Source organism: Ruditapes philippinarum, unplaced genomic scaffold, assembly GCF_026571515.1.
Source record: "Ruditapes philippinarum isolate M1 unplaced genomic scaffold, ASM2657151v2 ctg2571_1_1_1_1, whole genome shotgun sequence".
In the NCBI taxonomy this organism is placed as follows: Eukaryota; Metazoa; Mollusca; class Bivalvia; order Venerida; family Veneridae; genus Ruditapes; species Ruditapes philippinarum.
Genome location: NW_026864273.1, coordinates 121,968 through 143,268, shown reverse-complemented (window position 1 = coordinate 143,268; position 21,301 = coordinate 121,968). Strand labels below are relative to the sequence as shown.

General features: G+C 33.2%; 1 protein-coding gene across 1 annotated transcript; it reads left to right on the top strand.

Annotated features, from left to right (window-relative positions):
- The first annotated feature begins 375 nt into the window (after positions 1-375).
- Positions 376-21,089, top strand: LOC132725028 (ATP-dependent RNA helicase SUPV3L1, mitochondrial-like). The gene is made up of 15 exons (XM_060710015.1): positions 376-906; positions 2,368-2,445; positions 3,084-3,191; positions 4,373-4,487; positions 5,623-5,791; positions 6,882-6,993; positions 7,404-7,573; positions 8,896-8,947; positions 11,780-11,908; positions 12,971-13,064; positions 14,652-14,871; positions 15,688-15,768; positions 17,070-17,246; positions 17,716-17,864; positions 19,529-21,089. The coding sequence occupies exons 1-15, from the start codon at positions 543-545 to the stop codon at positions 20,661-20,663; spliced, it is 3,153 nt and encodes a 1,050-aa protein (XP_060565998.1). The 5' UTR covers positions 376-542; the 3' UTR covers positions 20,664-21,089.
- Positions 21,090-21,301: the final 212 nt, after the last annotated feature.

Here is a 21,301-nt window from a genome sequence, read left to right as displayed (position 1 = left end):
CACGAATTTAGTATTCTATTTATCGCATACCAAAAATAAAGACCGTTTAAAGTGAAATAAGAGTCATTTTTTGACGCGCCTACAGTATAACGCTAACATTTAATATAAAGCGCGTCTTTACACTATGTTTGTATAACGCTAATGACGTCACGTCAAAATATATGCACGGCCGTGCAATACCATATTTACGGAGTCGCAAAATCGGCACAATCGGATGTGTGATAAACTTGTTTATTTTAAAAACTGATTTATTTGTAAGTTTCAATTTTTCCCGGAGGCGAAAAATCCATTTCGCGAAATGGAGTTTACCATTCGCGAAATGATGTTTACCAGTTCGTGAAATTGAAAAGCAATCGAGTTTGCGTAACAAAAAAAACAAAAAAACGTGTAGTTTGTTATTGAAAGTCAAACTGAAAAAAGGTGTTTTTGAGCTTCTTGATCGGTTGTTTCGCTCGAAAAGATGTTATGAGTTAAGGAGTGCTATGAGGTAAACGATAAATAATTGATTCTATTGCTGACAATACGATTTTGATAGAAAAATCATGTTTGGAATACGTTTTCGCGACGTTCGAGTTCTGTCATCGAAATTGTCGATTGCACGTGCACAAACTGTTTGTAATTGTATGTGCATTAATGATCATATCAGTAGGCGATATAGTAGTAGCAAAAGAGACAAAAGTCCAATTCGGAAGCCTGGTAAATTACATGCTACCAAAAACTTAAAATTACATGCCAAACCAAGAAGAGTTTCTCCATCTTCTGGCTTGAAACGTCCCACCATCAAAGAACGAATTAAAAAGCCTACAGAGGATAAAACTTTGTTTGCACCATTAACAGTTGATCCAGTATTAAAAAGTGGAGAAAATGAAGATATAGGAACAGAATTAGCCGGGAAACTGACAAAAGGTACAAATTAAGATATCTAAATTCAGCTATCGTCAATTGCCCTAACTTCAACAGACACTTGGAGTATGGACCCGCCCTTATCTGCCCCTGAATATTAAAAACTAAAAGTATTGTTTATTACAAGAATTAGTTTTAAATTTGTGCTTATATTAGTATGAGACGGTTAAGTGTCTAACACGTGAACAAGTTTGAATAGAATTTCATAACGTTTTAAAAAAGTCAATTTTTTACCAACGCTTCAATATCCTGAAGATACCAAGCTTCGAAATGTAAACACAACTGACCTACATATGTTTCATGTATTTATGTTATCGCATGTCATTTATTTCTAGTGTAAATCAGTCTATGCATATATTCCTTTAATAAACAAATGCATGTTATTATCAGATCGCACCTTTCTTCCAAGCTTTGCACATTTAATTACATTTTCCTAACCGTGTCGCATGCTTCTTTATGAATTCATGACGACTGGAATGTTTCCCGTAAATAACAGCGGGAAAATCGCTGGGAAAAAGAAATTCAATTGCAACTACTCGGCCCTATCCGTCAGTCTTCTTGACTTGGTTTCTGTACTGATTAGGGGAAGTAACCGCTGCGGGGTTTTGGTTCTCGGCATGAAAATGAAAGCGCAAAACAGTGCCGAAACTCATTCCAGTCGTCTCACATCAAAGGAAAGCGTACGTTGTTATCTTTATGAAATTATGATATTTTAGGGACTTTTTTAAACGTGGTTAAAATAGCGGAAAACAAGTTTTATGTTCAAGACATGTGACCAGGTCGTAATAATATGCAAAAATATTTTGACGTACGGTTTGCACGATAAAAATAGGCATGGTGTATACAAGTGCGGATCAAGAAGGGGAGCCACGCACATAACCCCAAGTGTCTGTGCTAAATTCGACCCAGTCCTGGAATAGATGTCCTAGAGTCCAAAACATTTTTGTTTTAACTTTATGTAACAAAGTCTTGTCAATTGTTTCTTAAGAAAGAAAACTATAGAATATTTCTTAACATCAAAGTGAATTTAATGTATCTGCAAAATTTCTTCAGCATGTTAAAGAAAGCATGTGGCAGGCGCCCTTTGTGAATTTAGATAGTTCTTTGTTTAAAATTTTGCTTGCATCATTATTTTGTTACATTAATCTTTCATAAAACTACTGATTGTATTCACTTGAAACCTGATTCATGCTTTTTGAATTAGAATTCATGGTCACTTACCAGAATTCATGGTCACTTACCAAGATTCATAACTTGTGCGTAGATTTTGAATGAAATAAGGCCCTTTGTGAACTTTATAAAATTCTTTGGTGTACAATATTCAGTATTTAATGTCATGTACCGATTTGGTAATTCTTACCTTATCCAGGCTGTTATTTTAGTCAAGTTGTCGAGCATGCTGTCCTATCGACAGCTATTGTTCATATTATACTATAACTGACAAATTGTTGTTTTTAATTATAGAGGAAAAGGCACAGATTATAAAGTCTTTTTATATGGATAACTCATTGGGTTTGCTTGCCAGCCAACATAGAATAGAAGGTAAACAGTTTAACCCTATAACTTGAATTTATATAATGAAATTTTTCCTGTTTTGAATTTGGTAGTCATTGGATAAGTAATACAGCAGTTTAATCCCCCTGAGAGGTATAATTTCTCTATGACAGTTGATCAAAGTTGGTCATTTTGTCTTACTGCTGATTCAGTATTTGTGTTGGATTAGTTGTCAGTCACTTGCCATGATTACTGGTCAGTTTTCTATGAAAGCCAGGTTGGTTGTTCCACTGCAGAGATATAATAAAAATTGTAAAAAAAAACCCAGAAAAACAAAACAAACATGTATGCATGTGTAAATGTTGTGTACAGCTGACTTCTACTGTGTTGTGACATAAAACAAAACCAAAAATACCATAAGGAGCAAAAAGCAATAATAATAATTTTCATATGCATGCCTACAATATAGAAATACATTGTTATTTGTGTGTTTTCCCATTCTTCTTGATATATAAGGCATACAGAGAATACAAAGTGTTTATGTCAATCAGAATTCAGAAATTTATTTGCAATTTTTGTAATACTCTCTGTAATAGTTTTCCAATATTCTGATAATATTGTTGATTTATGCTCGTGTCAAGGATGTTTTTTACACGCCTTTTTGTTATTCTGTTGCTTTTTTACAGGAGAGATTTTTGAGTCAGCCATGACGTCTTTTAGAAAGTACTGTGTCAATTCAACACAACTCCCTGTAGAGCTGCATATAGTATTCAGAGATCTTGTAGAGAAGCATGGTAAAAAAAGTTGTCTTAAAGATCCTGTAACTCAATATTTTTATGGTTTTATATCATGAATATAATCTCAAATGAAGATTTATCAATATTGTAAGTTCCAAAAAACATTATTTGTAAATATATTACCGAATTTACATTTATGTTAATAAAGGGAGGTAATTAGAAATTTATTTTCTATAAAGTCTAAGTCAAATTATGATTACATATAATGTGAACAAATATTTGCAGTACATATTTTACATATTCTTTGATGTTTGAAAATTGTTTAAGAAGTATAAGAAAGTATAATTATATACATATATAAAATTTCACGTAAGTGTGGTACAACATACAGGATCTTTATCAATTTTAACTGGTACAGATATTGGTAACTGAAAATCGATTAAAAAATAATACCCAGTAAGAGAATTCCTCTTAGAGAACCTTCTGTCTGGTAGAAAATGTTTAAATGAAAAATAGTTATGTGAGCCTTTTAGTTTATACAAATTTATTTTAGTTTGATTATGTTGGAAGCAATAAGCTTATTGAAACACTCAAGAATCCTTTCCTGGAACCAACCAGTACTAAGCAATGAATGTAAAAATTCTTGCTCAAAGAAACAACGGCTTGCCCCTGAAATATTTGAACCCAGGCGGTCAGCAATCCTTGAATAACTAGTCTGATGTATTAACCACTGTTTACTATGTGTGAGCCTTTTATCAAATGAATTTAAAGTGATCCTTGGAAAATTTCTAGTTTTGTAATTGAAAACAAATCACACTTTTCATGCAATTTTTACTTAATTTCAAATAAAAAATATAACACTTCTTGCACTGGCAATGATAGTTAATATTAGCAAGTTAATATCTTTAGATTATTCACAGAGTTCCAAAAAAAATGTTTTCTTTTATTTATAAGCTGGTGAGAATTGTATTGTCTAATGTTTTTAGATTCAACCCAGAGTGTTTAATGAATAAAACTTTGAAATAGTAGATTTAATGCTTAGCATTAACAATATCATTTCTTTGAAATCCAAAAAATCAAATATATTTTTAAGGCTGGCCAAATTGTAATATTACAAATAAAGGTAGTATACATGAAATTGATGAAATGTTTATTATTATATAAAAAAATTATACAAAGAATTTTCCTTTACTGTTGAGAATGATTATTTATAAAGCATTTATACATGTTTTTTGTAGGTCATGTTTCAGATTTGTTTCCATTCTTCTTGGAACATACAAAGATCGTATTTCCTCACCTTGATTGTATAGAGGACCTTCAAAAAATTAGTGATCTAACAGAACCTAGTGCATGGTAAGCAGACATATTTTATGATAAGTAGCCTGTTTGTATGTTTTGTTATCCCCTGCCGATGGAATAGGGAGGGAGATATTGTTTTGGCGTTGTCTGTCCAAATTATATTTCTGCACTATTTCTCTGCCACTTCTGGTTGGAATTCAACTATACTTGATGGGAACCATCAGTACCAGGGTAGATGGGCATATCTTTGCCTTGTTCCAGTCAGACCTATCAAGTCAGAGTTATGGCCCTTGATTAGTTGTGCAGTATGCATATAGAGCAATATTGCTGGATTTATTTCAACAAGACAATACAAAAAGGAAATTTGCATGCCATGATAAATATATAAATAAAGCCTTATGTCTCCAGTTATTGTGTTAGTTATAACCAGTACTCGGTGGGCGATATAAATTTAACAAATTTGCTTGTTAATTCTGCTTTAACCCTCACCATATCATAAATGGACTGGTCCATCTTTCAGCCTGGACAAAACCATTCATCGTTTTTAGGGGAAAATTTCAAAATAAGTCCTGAGTAGAGAACAATGCATGATTGTGCTGCCTGATCTATATCTACAGTGGTTGTATGGGTTGCTGCAGGGTTGAGGTTAAAATTTTTCAAAGAAGTATTTTTTAGATGACACCTTTGGGTTTTTTTTACCGGTTTCTTGAATAACTTATGGAGAGCATATAATTATGTAATGTAAAGATTATAACATTTTAAGAATTCTGAGCCAGTATTGTCTTTATGGCTTCAAATGGACAACTTTTTATGATATTTAAACATCTTGTACACAAATTGTTCTATTTTTTCTAAGTAGAAAAAATTATGATTTTTGCATTGTGATCCGAAACAGATGCTAACTTGGCCTGACATGTGAGTAGCAACATGTTTCAACTTTGGCAAGTCATATTTGTTGCTGCATTTTTAGAGGTGTTCAAGTTTTTAGAACAAGTTACAAGGGAGTTTAAATCCAGAATGATGTAGCATTTTACAGTTATGTTTGATACATTGTACTTATAGAATGCTTTGTCAATTTTAGCATAATTTAAACCATGCTGTCCATCTTATCACCAAAAATTTATTGTTAATATGATTACAAGTGTTGTTTTGTCTTGTTTTTGGTTGCACATCTTATATTTTGATGCAGGTATCCTTTAGCCAGATCTATACAAAGGAAAATTATATTTCACGCAGGACCTACCAACAGTGGAAAAACATACCATGCATTGAAGCGTTTTATGGAGTCCAAGTCAGGGGTATACTGTGGACCTCTTAGGCTGCTTGCTATGGAAGTCTATGACAAATGTAGAGATGCTGTGAGTGTTTAAGGTTTCATTCAAATGAACCTTTCCAGTTTTTCATAGCGGAACATTTAGCCACACCTTTTCCATTCATTGCTAGGTCAACTGCTCACAAACAGTATCACAAACATAATCACATGTTCTTTCTGGTGCAAACCAGGTCAACCATTGACTATGTATTATCTCAGTGTAGCAATTGGATAACAAGTTAGCCAATTTACATAAAACTTTAAACACCGGAAAGGTCCATTGTTAAACTGTGCTGAAATGTGCTCCAATCTATGCTTCTGTTATTGCCTAGTTTCTGTCTCCTGTCGTGTTGTTAATCCACAATTTATTTGAAAAATATGACATTGCCTAAACTGCTGGGTAGATTTTGATAAAATCTCTCTGGAATAATCAATGGGTTGTTTTCTGGTATTTTGAAGGTAACAATTGAACATGGATTTAAATACAAAGTCACAGTATGTTTTAATAAGTCACAGAAGCTAAACATGGATTTAAGAAATGAAATATATAAAATTTTAATTTTTTTCGTCACAGACTATAAGATGAGGAGCTTTTATACAAATTTATTGCTTCTGTTGCGTTGTTTGGTTTCCTATCTACAAAAAGTTCAGTATATGTGCCTTGCGGTCAATATTGACACAACTGAACGCAGTCCATTGTCTGTCATCTTGAAATTGTTGGTAAATTTTTGCCAAACTTAACAGGAATGGTATTTTACTTTACTGATTTTGTAAAAAAACAATAAATAAATAAAAACATGAGCTCTGCTGAGGTCAAAAAGCCTAAAATATATAATTTTAAACTAAACATTGACCAAGTGAAGCACTTAAAATTGAAAAATCTGCAAAGGTACATGTAATAATGAAATATGCTCATAATTAAAAATAATGAAAAGTGATTTTTGTGCTGTTAGTGACAAATGTTGCAACACTTTCATTTTTGGGTTATTTTACACAATAAAACTGATTACTTTTGAAAATCGGAGTGAGGGAATAATCACAAGTTATTAGTATAGGCTTTTATCAAATGATACCCACATTTCGGAAAAATATTCTCAGTCCTGTCATGTCAAAGAAGATGCATTTTGTTGTTTCAGGAAGTTGATTGTGATTTGATAACTGGGGAGACGAGAAGTTTTGCCAATGAGGATGGGTCAGCGTCTGATCATGTAGCTTGCACTGTTGAAATGACAAGTCTTACCCAGGAATGTAAGTTTGTTTAAATAATTGTTAACCTGCTGAATGTGTATGCAGGGTTTTCTGAGTCGACTAGAGGCCAAAATTGCCAGAATGCAATTTGAGCTGCCTAAAAACTTAGAAGACATTCTCAGACCAAAACAGACCATCTCATAAAGGTTACTTTAGAATTAAAAGTTATTGTAGAATAAAGATTTCTGTAGAATATAGGTTACTTTTGAATAAAGGTTGCAAGAAGTTATTTAAGGATGAAGGTTAGATTAAAGGTAACTGTTGAAAAAAGGTCAGAAAAAAGGTTACTGTACTAAGAGTAAAAGTTACTATAGAATAAAGGTCAGAATAAATGTTGCTACAGAATTAAGGTTACAATAGTCTAGATAAAGGTTGCTGTAGAATTAAGGTAACTGTTTTATATACAACAGATGATGTAGCAGTTATAGATGAAATACAAATGATTGGAGATCTACAGAGAGGATGGTCATGGACGCGAGCATTGCTTGGTATTGCTGCCAAGGAAGTGCATGTGTGCGGTGAAGAAACAGCTATAAATCTTGTGAAAAATTTACTGTATACTACTCATGATTCTTTTGAGGTAAAACTTCCATTATAACCATTGACTTTTTATACGCCCGTTTGAAAAACGGGACGTATTATGGGAACGCCCCTGGCGGGCGGGCGGCGTCCAATTTTGTCCGGAGCATATCTCCTACATGTATGGAGGGATTTTAATGAAACTTCATAGAAATGTTCACCACTATGAGGAGCAGTGTCGCGCACATGAACCAGGTCTCTAGGTCAAAGGTCAAGGTCACACTTAGAGCTCATTGAAAAATGCTTGTCCGGAGCAAAACTTCCACATGTATAGAGGGATTTCAATATTACTTGGCACAAATGTTCACCATTGTGAGGCGGAGTGTCGCGCGCAAGATTCAGGTCCTTGCGGCCAAGGTCAAGGTCACACATAGAGGTCAAAGTTCAGATAAAAATATGAAGATGTGTATATGGACCATTTAGTCATCATTTATGGAGGGATTGTAACACAAATGGTCATTATCAAGACTATGGCTGTGATAGATATAATTTAGGTCAATATATACAAGGTCAAGGTCACTAAAGATGATGAAATATCCAGATTTTGTCCGGAGCATATCTCCTACACGCATGGAGGGATTTTAATGAAATTTCATAGAAATGTTCACCATTATCAGAAGCCATGTCACGCACATGAACTAGGTCTCTAGGTCAAAGGTCAAGGTCACACTTAGAGCTCATTGAAAAACGCTTGTCCGGAGCAAAACTTCCACATGCATAGAGGGATTTCAATATAACTTGGCACAAATGTTCACCATTGTGAGGCGGAGTGTCGCGCACAAAATTCAGGTCCCTGCAGCCAAGGTCAAGGTCACACATAGAGGTCAAAGTTTAGATAAAAATATGAAGATGTGTATAGGGACGATTTAATCATCATTTATTGAGGGATTGTAACACAAATGGTCATTATCATGACTACGGCTGTAACACATGTACAAGATATTCATTTTACATTACAAAAGAGGCTGCATGTAAAGCAATTATCAGTACTATCAAATATCAAATTTTAGAATAATAAATTAATCAAATATAAAAATTGTATTAACGTTTTAATGCAGGTATGGCATTATATACTATAGGGACATTTACATTGTATAATAATTTATGTATACTAACATCTTTATAAAGTAAATGTTTAAACATGGCTGTTAAATTTTCTTATTCTTTTAAACTTTCTAATTCTGTTATGGTTAACATGCCGATGTTTCCCATTTAAAATGGCATGGCTTGTTGTAAAATAAATATAAAAATCAGTGGTAACTGGAATTTAAGAAATTCAGGTGGTTAAATATGATATACATGAACATATATGTCTATTTACAGGTACGAGAGTATAAGAGGTTGACAAGTTTAACATACCTGGATGCTGCTGTTGGTAAGTAGTGGCTGACACAGAGCTCTTTACCTCATTTTATTTCAAGTTTCATTTTCTTGTTCTACAAAGCAATGTTTATTAAATAAAATAATTTTATGACAATACATTAAGTACTTTCGTAATGTGTCCCTGGCTGAGTACTTCAGAGTTCTTAGACCTCAAAACCACTTACCACTCACAGCTGTTGATAAGAATCCTACAAGGGACATTAAATTGTTCATGCCTGGAAGCTACGCAGCTAGATTACCTAATGTTGATTACGTAATGGTGGTGGTTCTTATGCTTCTGCCAGAAATAATGCAGGATGAGGCACCTGGGGTCTTACACTGCCAGTAAGGCTGGAAAGTCACCATGAATATGACCATTAAAGTATCAATGTGAAAAATCAACAGTCATAATGCTAAACTTCTGTATTTATTTGATGATCAGGATATTGTAATCTGTATAGTTTATAAATGTTTTTTTATGTAATTTACAGCCCTTTGTTTTTCTTTTCAAAGTCTGACAAGTGAGATATTTTTAAACTTCATTACAAAAATGATGCTACATTTAACATATCTGCTGTTTGGTACATTTTACTGTTGAATCATATATAGAGGATATCTAATGAGAGTAGGTTTAATACTAAATTTATTAAAATCATATTATGCCAGCCTCTGGCGAGCATAATATTGTTTTATACATATACAACAAGTTCAATAAATTTAGTATTTAATCTACAGGAATATAATATTCTATTTATCCCATATAAAAGATAAGAACGGTAAACTGTTAAAAGAGTCATTTTCATGGACACGTCAATAGTGTAATGCTAACATTAGCGTGCTTCAACGCTATGTTTAGTACATCTGCGCAAATGACGTCACATCAAAGTGTTATTACACTAGTGTAATATCGTTTTTAGCTCACCTGTCACAAAGTGACATGGTGAGCTTTTGTGATCGCTTTTCGTCCGGCGTCCGTCCGTCCGTCCGTCCGTAAACTTTTACTTTAAATGATATCTCCTCATAAACCACTAAGCCAATTTCATCCAAACTTCACAGGAATGTTCCTTTGGTGGTCACCTTTAAAAATTGTTCAAAGAATTTAATTCCATGCAAAACTCTGGTTGCCATGGCAACCAAAAGAAAAAACTTTAAATATCTTCTTTTAAATATCTTCTTTTAAAAAACCATAAGAGCTAGAGCTTAGATATTTGGCATGAAACATCTTCTAGTGAGTGTCTACCAAGTTTGTTCAAATAAAAGCCCTGGGGTCAAAATTGGCCCCGCCCCGGGGGGTCATTGATTTTCCCTATATGCATATAGTAAAAACTTAAAAAATCTTCGCTTAAAGAACCCAAAGAGCTAGAGCTAAGATATTTAGCATGAAACATGTTCTAATGGGTGTCTACCAAGTTTGTTCAAATAAAAGCCCTGGGGTGAAAATTGGCCCCGCCCCGGGGGTCATTGATTTTCCCTATATGCATATAGTAAAAATTTAAAAAATCTTCTTTTAAAGAACTCAAAGAGCTAGAGCTTAGATATTTGGCATGAAACATCTTCTAGTGAGTGTCTACCAAGTTTGTTCAAATAAAAGCCCTGGGGTCAAAATTGGCCCGCCCCGGGGGTCATTGATTTTCCCTATATGCATATAGTAAAAACTTAAAAAGTCTTCTTTTAAAGAACCCAAAGAGCTAGAGCTAAGATATTTAGCATGAAACATGTTCTAATGGGTGTCTACCAAGTTTGTTCAAATAAAAGCCCTTGGGTGAAAATTGGCCCCGCCCCGGGGGTCATTGATTTTCCCTATATGCATATAATAAAAACTTAAAAATCTTCTTTTAAAGAACTCAAAGAGCTAGAGCTTAGATATTTGGCATGAAACATCTTCTAGTGTGTGTCTACCAAGTTTGTTCAAATAAAAGCCCTGGGGTCAAAATTGGCCCCGCCCGGGGGGTCATTGATTTTCCCTATATGCATATAGTAAAAACTTAAAAAATCTTCTTTTAAAGAACCCAAAGAGCTAGAGCTAAGATATTTAGCATGAAACATGTTCTAATGGGTGTCTACCAAGTTTGTTCAAATAAAAGCCCTGGGGTGAAAATTGGCCCCGCCCCGGGGGGTCATTGATTTTCCCTATATGCATATAGTAAAAACTTAAAAAATCTTCTTTTAAAGAACTCAAAGAGCTATGGCTAAGATATTGAGCATCAAACATGTTCTAATAGGTGTCTACCAAGTTTGTTCAAATACAAGCCCAGGGGTCAAAATTGGCCCCGCCCCGGGGGTCATTGATTTTCTTTATATGTGTTTAGCAAAAACTTTAAATCTTCTTTGAAAAAACCCAAATAGCTAGAGTTTAGATATTAAGCATGAAACATCTTCTAGTAAGTGCCTACAAAGTTTGTTCAAATAAAAGCCCTGGGGTCAAAACTGGCCCGGCCCCAGGGGTGTCATTGTTTTTAACTATATGTGTAAAGTAAAAACTTAAAAAAAATCTTCTTTTAAAAAGCCCAATGAGCTAGAGCTTAAATGTTTAGCATGAAACATCTTCTTATGGGTGTCTACCAAGTTTGTGCAAATAAAAGCCCTTGGGTTAAATTGGCTCTGCAACATTGGGGGGGGGGTGGGGGGGGGCCTATATACAGGTGAGCGACCTCAGGGCCATCATGGCCCTCTTGTTATTAAATGGCTTTATTTCTCTCCTGTGCCGCGGTTTATGTGATAAATCTATTTTCTGGATTATGTCTTTCTATTTTTGAAACCTCCCCTTCCATAAAACAGGCATGGATTTTGACTTAATTGACGTTTTGTAACCTGATTATTATATTATTTTTTTGGTATATTTCAGGCAACTTCGACAATATCAAGAAAGGAGACTGTATTGTATGTTTTTCTAAGAAAGATATTTTCAGAATATCTAATATACTTAGTGCCAAGGGATATAATGTTGCACTCATATATGGAGATTTACCACCAGGTAAGAAAACAACATGAACACTTTCTGAAACATTTAAAGTGGATTGGTTTACTATTGGCACATTTGTCATAAGTGTTTCAAATATAAATAAAAGCAAAAAAGAAATGTATGATTTTGGATTTTTCTTATGAAATATTTTAATTTCTGGAAAACAAAATGTTGATAGAATTCTAAAGTAATTTAGTATGAGCATAATATACATGTATATGATGAATAATAATGCTTTATTCTAGAACACTTTATTTTCTGTCTGATATTTATATGTCATTTTGGATCATGTACCCGACACTTACCAACAACATCCATATATATATATTTTTTTTCACGTATGACACTGAATACTATTCAAAATAATTATTTATTACAGTATATTACAGATCTGCTATTAAAGACCAATTCACTTTAATATTTGACTATGATCACAAGATACAATGATTTATCTATACAACAAGTAAAATGCCAGGCATGCTTGTATATCCTTACAATCTAAGAAGACTCGAAACTGTTGAATGTTAGGCCTTGTTAGGACAATTGTCATGTTAAGATTCCTCCAAATAAGGAATCAACCGAGGCATGTCGGTAGTTCTACTCTAGTTTCCACTTGATCCTTAACCAGTGAAGTGGAAATGTAGCCATTTTACTGTGATAGTGTTGTTATCACTAAATTTTACATATGTTATAAATAAAAAAAGAGTGCTGTTGGCTTTGAATTTCGGTGTGTTAATATTACAATTCTTTGAATTGACAGTGAAGTTGTGTTCCTTATTTAAAAAACAGGAAATCTATTGCACAAAATTAGTAGCTATAATGTTTAGTATATAAAAGATTATGCTACAGCTTGGAAAAGAATTTTAAACTTTGTCCCGGTATAATGTATTTAGCACATGATACAGATAAAATGGAGACCTTAAAGTATGCCTTAAGTTAAATGTCAGACTTGAAGATGTTCAATTTTAATACTAAACAAATTTAAGCTTTAATGTTATTTTCACACAAGTTTGGTCACAGTAGAGTAAAGACTTTTCTCCATCATGATTGTATCATCTTATTTTCTTTTCAAAGGTACAAAAATAGTACAGTCAAGAAAATTTAATGACCCAAATGACCCCACTGATGTGCTTGTAGCAACAGATGCTGTTGGAATGGGATTGAACCTGTAAGCAGTTTTGTTAGCTCAACTTTTATATTTATACGATACATAGAGCTGTTCTACACACTTGGATACCTGTGTTGTCATATATATGTAACACTTTTGGTTAGGTTTTTCAAACCAACCCACTTTTTCAAACTCTTAGAGGTATTGCTTTGCAACTTAGAATTGTTGTGTATGATCATCTTTTTAAGAATGAGAATTTTTTTCAAATTATGCCCCTTATTCTACTTAGAATTTCAGTTTTCAGTTTAGTTATTATGTACCACCCCACTTGTGACTTCTTTCCTACACCCTTTGAGGTAAAAACTTTTGAAGTTTGGAATACTTAAATAATATCATTATGCTAAGTTACACATTATCTTCACTTTAAGACAAGAGGACTTAATTTGGGACAAGAATTTTGACAAAATTATGCCCCTTTTACAAGGTAGAATTTGGGTTAATTTTTTTGTACCACCCACTAGTATCTTACACCTATGGATATATTGCTTGAACTTATGATTATTTGAAAGTGACCACAATATCCACTATCAGACGATGGGATTTAACTATATTCAGAATTTTGACAAAATTATGTACATTTATTTGTAACTTCCCTTTGTTTTCTTTACCCATGGAGTAAAAACTTATTCTTGCCCTCATCCCCCCCCCCCCTCTCCGCAATAAGATAATAATATAATATGTTTTTTTCCTTAGCGCTTTTTTATTACCAACATTATTAATGTTCCACTTCAACATAAATATTCAGTAGACTTATCTTTTTCCCACTCCCAAATTTAGCTTGTAAAGACATTTTCATATTACACTATCAAGTAGAACATTTCATGACCAGTTCACATTTCAATATTATTTCCTAATAGTACATTAATAGTCTAGCTTGTTGTCTTACTGACAGTTCTTGTTTATTTTTTTGCTCAACTAAGCACAGTGCTATAGATGTGACATTTCCTGAGTACAGTGCTCCAGATGTGACATTTCCTGAGTACAGTGCTCTAGATGTGACATTTCCTGAGTACAGTGCTCATAGCCTGATAGGTGACATTTTGAAATGTCATGTTGTCTGTCATTATCGACAGTTTAATCTTCAATGTAACAACATCTACTGGACCACATGACATTTATGTTGAAATTACTTTATAGGTGTTTTTAGGACCCTTACAAAAGTTACACAAATAGCTCTAGTTTGATGCATAAGTAGGTCACAAGACAAAAAGCATGTCTTTGAGATATCTTTTAAGATTTTCCTCCAAAGAAACTACTGCATCTAGTGTTTAGATATTTGGTGTGTAGCTGATATTTAGTATCATTCATGACAGCAATCTAGGAAAGAATTGTTTATATATGTATCTTGTTGGACTATTGAATTTGTTTTAGCTATAGACCCTCAAATTTGTACCTAACACACTATTTTATGTACATAATATTGAGCTTGCACATTTAAAAATGATTGAAAGTGAGCTACTTTGAAATTTCTTATCTTTCATCTTCTAATTTGGTTTACTTGTACACTGTTGTCTACCCTTTAGTGTGTGGTATCAATGTAGTATTGCATATCTTGTGTTTACATTTTGAATTTCCTTTTCTTTACAGTTCCATTAAACGGATAATATTTTATTCATTGATGAAATTTTCATTACAAGAAGATGATAGACACAAACAGGGCTATCTGTCTACATCACAAGCTCAGCAGATTGGTGGAAGAGCGGGGAGATTTAGGACACAATTTGAGGACGGGGAGGTGACCACTTTCTGGCCCAAGGACGTTAAAGTCCTGAAAAATATAGTGAATACAGAGAAGACCCCACTGGAAGTGAGTTTGAAACATGTATCATTGTTACCAAAAATAGAAGAATTTATGTTCCGATTGATATACTCACAGTCTTAATTATTAGTTTACCTGAGCACTTTAATTTTCAGTTGTGAACATTTGTGATGGCAATTTTTTAGAATCATAGTGAAAGATTGCTAAGACAATATACTTGCCTAATTCTTAGCACAATATATATCGTCCAAAGGGTGTTTGAACAAGGGATATACTAGTAGGGATACAAGTTGCTGACGGGATATATGGGAGAATATAGCTTAATTTAGATCAATTATACAATATGACCCAAGAATATAGTCCAGGTTTTTATATATCAGTCATACTGTATTTACCTGTTTATGTGACATTATTACAAATTCATACTAATGCAAATTCTAATTATGAATAGTGTATCAAAAAACAATATAATTCTATAAAAAGCATAATATTTTCTATGGATTCAACATGCTCCTTATTATTTATGCACTTACGTTAATTAAGGTATTTCGCAAAGTAAACAAAGAGTGATTGGAAAGTTGGTGGTTGTACTCAGGTTCCTGTTTGTGCTTGAAATAATGCACGGAGATGCACATGAGGTCTTCCTCCACTAGGATAGCTGGAAAGTCACTATAAGACCTATACTGTGTTAGTGCGAAGTTAAATTTCAAAATTCAAGAAATTTTGCATAATTATAAATATATAATGTAAGGAAGTCTGTAACTGAATTGTGGGAAGTTATGAAATAGAATTGTAAAACAATTCCATTATGTAACTTATGATTGATGTGGTTTAATCAAGATTTATATTTTGTGATATTTTCAGAAAGCTGGTATGCATCCGACTACAGAGATGATAGAGATGTTTTCATATCATCTTCCGAAAGCTACACTCTCAAATCTTTTAGTAAGTACTTTATGCCTTGAATAGATATTTAAACAAATACTGTTTATTTTAAAGTTTGATATTTGAACTTATTTGTTTTATGGCTGAATAAATAATATAATGCATATTTTTCACATAAGAAACAATCATTTGAAAGTGAAGGAAATGGACTTGCATAGGATTTAAATAATTTGATCTATCATCTTCCATCATTATCAACATTTATTATGTTTACTGGATTTTATCCATTGGTGGGCCAAAAATCACATACATTATATTGTACATGTAGTTCATGACCCTTAAACTGCTGAAACTGAAAATGATCAGCATTTGCCACGAGTATAGGCCCAGGCCAGTCTGCATGCTGTACAGGCTCAGGTCAGACAGTATTTTGAAAAATGGAATTAATTTGGTCGATATAAATTATGTTTGGCTGTCAATGCATGTTTTCACATCTGCTGATCAAATTTGCTCCCCTTGGTGGAAATTGTTTTGTTTCTGTATGTAGATGTAGAAAAGCAGTTAGAATGAGACCTGTGGATGAGTAAAGCATTTTAACTTAACAGAAACAAAATTAACATGATGAATATTTCAATCAACATTATCCTATTTCAAAATATTTCTAGTAATTTCATTGATAATATTCAAAATATCACTATAGTAACCATAAAATATAGAGAAATATGGTTCACACTTCCTGCTCTTCTAAAGAAGGAATATAAAAACAAAGACTGCAAATTATGATTATACATGTACCTTCAAAGGGCTCCAATACCCACGCGTGAATACTCTAATGAATAATGTGAATAAGTATCTATAAGACTAATCAGTAAGTTGGGGGTGGGGGGGGGACCAACTAGAAAATTATTATTGTTTGTTGGTTTATATGGAATCTATTAGTGTTCCTGGAATCAACCAGTACTGAGCAATGAGTTTGTTGCTCAAGAAAACAAGAACTTGCCCTTGAAGGAGTTTGAAACCATGCAGCTAGCGATCATTATGATGTGTTAACCGCTCGGCCATGTTGTTGCTGTGAATATATCACAAGCATCTGTAAAAATTGGCTGTGTTAGAAAGATTATTTTTCCCCAAATAATGACAGTTGATCCAGGCCAAAATAAAATTCACCCAAGTATGTGGTTTTATCCAGCAAGTGGTCTGAATCCAGTAATTTAAATTTAATGTTACTGAAAAAAAAATCGGGACATTTTTACCATTGCATAAAAGTATGTACACATCTGACTTAAATATCTTGCTTTTAATTAAGGGTTTCCATTGCTGTTGTCACATGATGTGTTCACCTTTTGATTTTAATATTTCAGGACATTTTTGTACACGTGTGTAAACTGGACGACATATACTTTATGTGTAACTTGAAGCAGTTTAAAGAACTAGGGGAGATAATACAGCATGTTCCACTTCCTCTCCGTACAAGATGTACATTATGTTCATCACCTTTAAAGATTAAAAAAGGCATGGCTCAGGTCATGTTTGTAAAGGTATGTGACAAATAAGTGTTCTTCAGTAATAGAATTATTGTCTCGGAAGACTTTTATGTGGATGAACATGAAAGCAGTATTTTAAAATCAAAAACAGAGATTATGAATAAATATAATTTATTATGTTAAAACATTTTTTTTCTTCTGAATAAAATTAAAATAATCCTTGTAATATCCATAACTTGCCTTATCCTAGTCCCAGTATTTGTGTCTTAATAGACAAGTTATACTGTATATTATAATTGAATTTTTCTTCAATTACTGTGTCCAGTATTATATTTTTCGAGCATGCTGACTCCTCTGACAGCTCTTGTTTTTTTGACATTATAATCTATATTCCTTGAACAAATTGTTCAAAATTCAAATTTGGGCAGTACATTACATAAATTCAGTAAGTAAAGGGTCATTTGTTTACAAGGTAAGGATGGACCATTTATATAGTTTGTTATATAGTTGTATTATTTTGTAGATTGCCACTGAAATGAGCAAAGGGGTTCCGATGACATATGACTGGCTGTGTAGGATGCTGGGGGCCCCGTTCGTCATTCCCCGATCCATGGCTCAGTTAGAACAATTAGAGGGAGCATTTGATGTTGTTGACATCTATTTGTGGCTGAGGTAATTACTTAAAATGTCAGATTATAGCCAAACAAGCAGGAGAATGTTTTGTCATACTTATAAAGTGTTATACCTTTGGACATGTTAATTATGCCCCCGCCATATAATGGCTGGGGCATATAGTGTTACCCTGTTCTGTTATTCCGTCATTCTGTCATTCCGTCATCATCAGTTTCAGTTCATTATCTTAGTAACGGTTGCACACATTCAACTCAAATTTGGCATATGGATATGTCATGAGAAAATACAGGTCAAGTTCGAATTTGGTCATGGTTCAATGATTTTTTGCAGAGTTATGCCCCTTTTACTTTGAAAATAATATGAAATTTTCAGTTTCCGTTCATTATACCCCAAACTATATTACACATTCAACATAAACTTGAGATATGGATATGTCATGAGAAAATACAGGTAAAGTTTGAATTTGGTCATGGTTTGATGATTTTTGGCAAAGTTATGCCCCTTTTGCTTTGAAAATAATATGAAATTTTCAGTTTCCGTTAATTATCTCCCCAACAGTATTACACATTCAACTCAAATTTAACATATGGATATGTTAAAAGAATGCGCAGGCCAGGTTTGAATTTGGTCATGATTCAATAATTTTCGGCAGAGTTAACTCCTTTAACTTTGAAAAAAAAAGGAAATTTTCAGTTCACATTTTTTATCTCCCCAACAGTTGTACATATTCAACTCAAATTAAAGATATGAATATGTCATAAGAATGCATTGGTCAATTTCAAATTTGGTAATGGTTTGATGATAGCTGACAGAGTTATCCCTCTTGAACTTTGGAAAAAAAAATCAGAAATTTTAAGTGTCATTCATTATCTTCCCAATGGTACACATTCAACTCAAATTTGACATATAGATACATCTTAAGAATAAGCAGTTCAAGTTTGATATTGATCATTGTTCAATGGTTTTGGACAAAGTTATCTTTCTTAAATGTTGGAAAAATTTTGAATTTTCAGTTTCAGCACTCGTCCTTTTGTGGAAATGTATGTAGCCGTTATTTTGGCTACAAAATTAATATGAAATATGCAATTTACGAAAGGTTAACACTGAATAGTTTCAGTGCCTTGAACTTTGTATAAAAATGGTTTGTGTTAACATTGAATAGTTTTAAGGGCTATGAACTTAAAATGAAAAAATAATTTGTGCAAACAAATTTGGAACTAAATATTATAATATTTGAAATTTTGGTTGCATGTGGGGGCATCCGTTGCGTGACAACACATTTCTAGTTTTCATGAAAAGTTTAAAATTGTTTTTTAAAAAAAAGAATATTGTGAAGTGAACAAAGAAAGTTAGTTACACAGTGTAAACAGCACTTACATAACACTAAATTACCAAAAATGTAGTCAGAATTTGCAAAAATTCTCATTACTGCAGTAGTCATGCAGTGGAAATATTGTGATAAATACTGCACAATCAGTAATAAATACAGTATTTACTGTTTGCTTATGGTAATACATAGGACATTTAGGATCATTTTTAGGGCACTGTCTAAGACCTCTCTTAACTGTACATTGTTAATGATTTATACCACTTAGTTGAACTCCTGGTTAAGATTTTGCATGAAAAATAAATATGCAATAAATAAATGATTTTGCATGAAAAATAAATATGCAATAAATAAATGATGTTTTCTGTTACTATAGTTACAGATATCCGGACTTGTTTGTTGATGCTGACGAGGTTAGACAACTTCGAATGAAACTTGACTCTATTATTCAAACATATCTTAGCCAAGGAATGACAAAAGGTAAATCGTCTCTTGTTCATGAACTTTATGACAAAACAGCCGCTGTCCCGCCAGACGACAAACTTTTAGAACAGAGTCCACTGCAAGCATACACCCCTAAGCCAAAGCCTAAGAGAGATGATGACAAGCACAGAGTATTTGCTAATGCTTACAAAGAATTGGAAAGAATCGAACAAAGTGATTACGAGTTTACTGATTTAAGTGATCCTTTACCATTTAAAGATAATTATACAGATACAAAACATTCAGAAAAACAGAAGGATATGGATGAATTAACTAAAGATTTGAATTTAAAAGACAAATCTGAAGAAAAACGACATAATTTGTGGCAATTTGATGAGGTCCAGGAAGCAAAAACTGTGAAAAAGGAGGATAAACTGAAAAGTCTATTTTCTGGGAAAAGTAAACAGTATAATGCAATCGCTGGTACTTACGCATCAAATATATTTTCTAGTGACAATGATGGTAATATTGAAAGGAACCAAGAACCACCAAATGTTTCAGAAAATACAGAAACTGATACAGTGAATGAATATGAAGCATATGTAGGAATGGACGATGAAGAGTTAGAGGCTTTAAAGAAGATACTGACAATATCAAAAGAGATAAAAAAGCATAAGATGGAGCACCAGAGTCCAGTAATGGACCAAGGAGAAGTACGTGTATTTGGAAGTATGATAAGTTCTGATAAAGAGATACCCAAGCTCGATACTTTGGTGCATATTTTACCAAAGAAAATAAAAAAGAAACAAAAGGTCAAAGAAAAATATTTCAGATCTTTACTTAAAAAAGATACACTTGATTCTCCTGGAGAAGAAACATCTGGAAATGTACAGGATTTGGACAATGTAAATACACAAACTGACATAGAAGCTGACTCTGCATTAAAAGATAAGGAAAGTGTTGAACAAAAACTCCTTAAAAAAGGTGTTTCTGCAGAGATGCTAGAAAAGTTGAAGAAAGAATGGCAAAAATCGACAATGAAAGATGAAAATAGTAATGACAAGATTAAAGATGTTGAAAACAAATGATTATAATCATGATTATATATAAGTTTGATTCAGTGATGGTCTAGATGGGCCGTCAAAGTCCATAGTCCTTTACCCAGTTAAGGTTAGTTACATGCTCATTACCGCACGTTGCATTTTCTTATGTTGAGCAGTTAGCAGTAATGAAGAGGATATTTTGATGGGTCACATTCTTGATATGTTTTAAGCTTATAAAAGAGTTTGCCAATAAGCCAATAGTCTGTCAGATGACTGAAGAGATATGTCTAATGGCAAGGGGCATAGTTATCATTGGTTGCTTGTTGTATGAAATTCTTCTAAAATGAATTCAAGATGCTTGTAACAATTATATAAGAGTTTTATTGCTATTTTAACATCACCATCATATTTTTTATGTCAACAATTCTGTGATAAAACAGTTTCATGATGTGATTAAATAGTTGAACATGATTGTTTCTTGTATTATATATGAAATGATAAAAAATAACAGGTTATTAATCCCCTGCCGCTTAACAGGGGTATTTTGGTATGGAATGGGCCCTCTGTCCATCTGTAACACTTTGGTGCTGCTACATAACATAACCTTGCATAAATGGTCGACATTTTCTGTCCATGTGAAGAGCGCAACATCTAGCTCATTACCCCAAGATCAGTTTCACTGT

Excerpts from the sequence above, each read along its gene's own strand:
- LOC132725028 (XM_060710015.1), top strand. The coding sequence starts at position 543 with ATGTTTGGAATACGTTTTCGCGACGTTCGAGTTCTGTCATCGAAATTG. Across the intron at positions 4,488-5,622 it reads CTAACAGAACCTAGTGCATG|GTATCCTTTAGCCAGATCTA; the intron begins GTAAGCAGACAT and ends ATTTTGATGCAG. Across the intron at positions 8,948-11,779 it reads ATACCTGGATGCTGCTGTTG|GCAACTTCGACAATATCAAG; the intron begins GTAAGTAGTGGC and ends GGTATATTTCAG.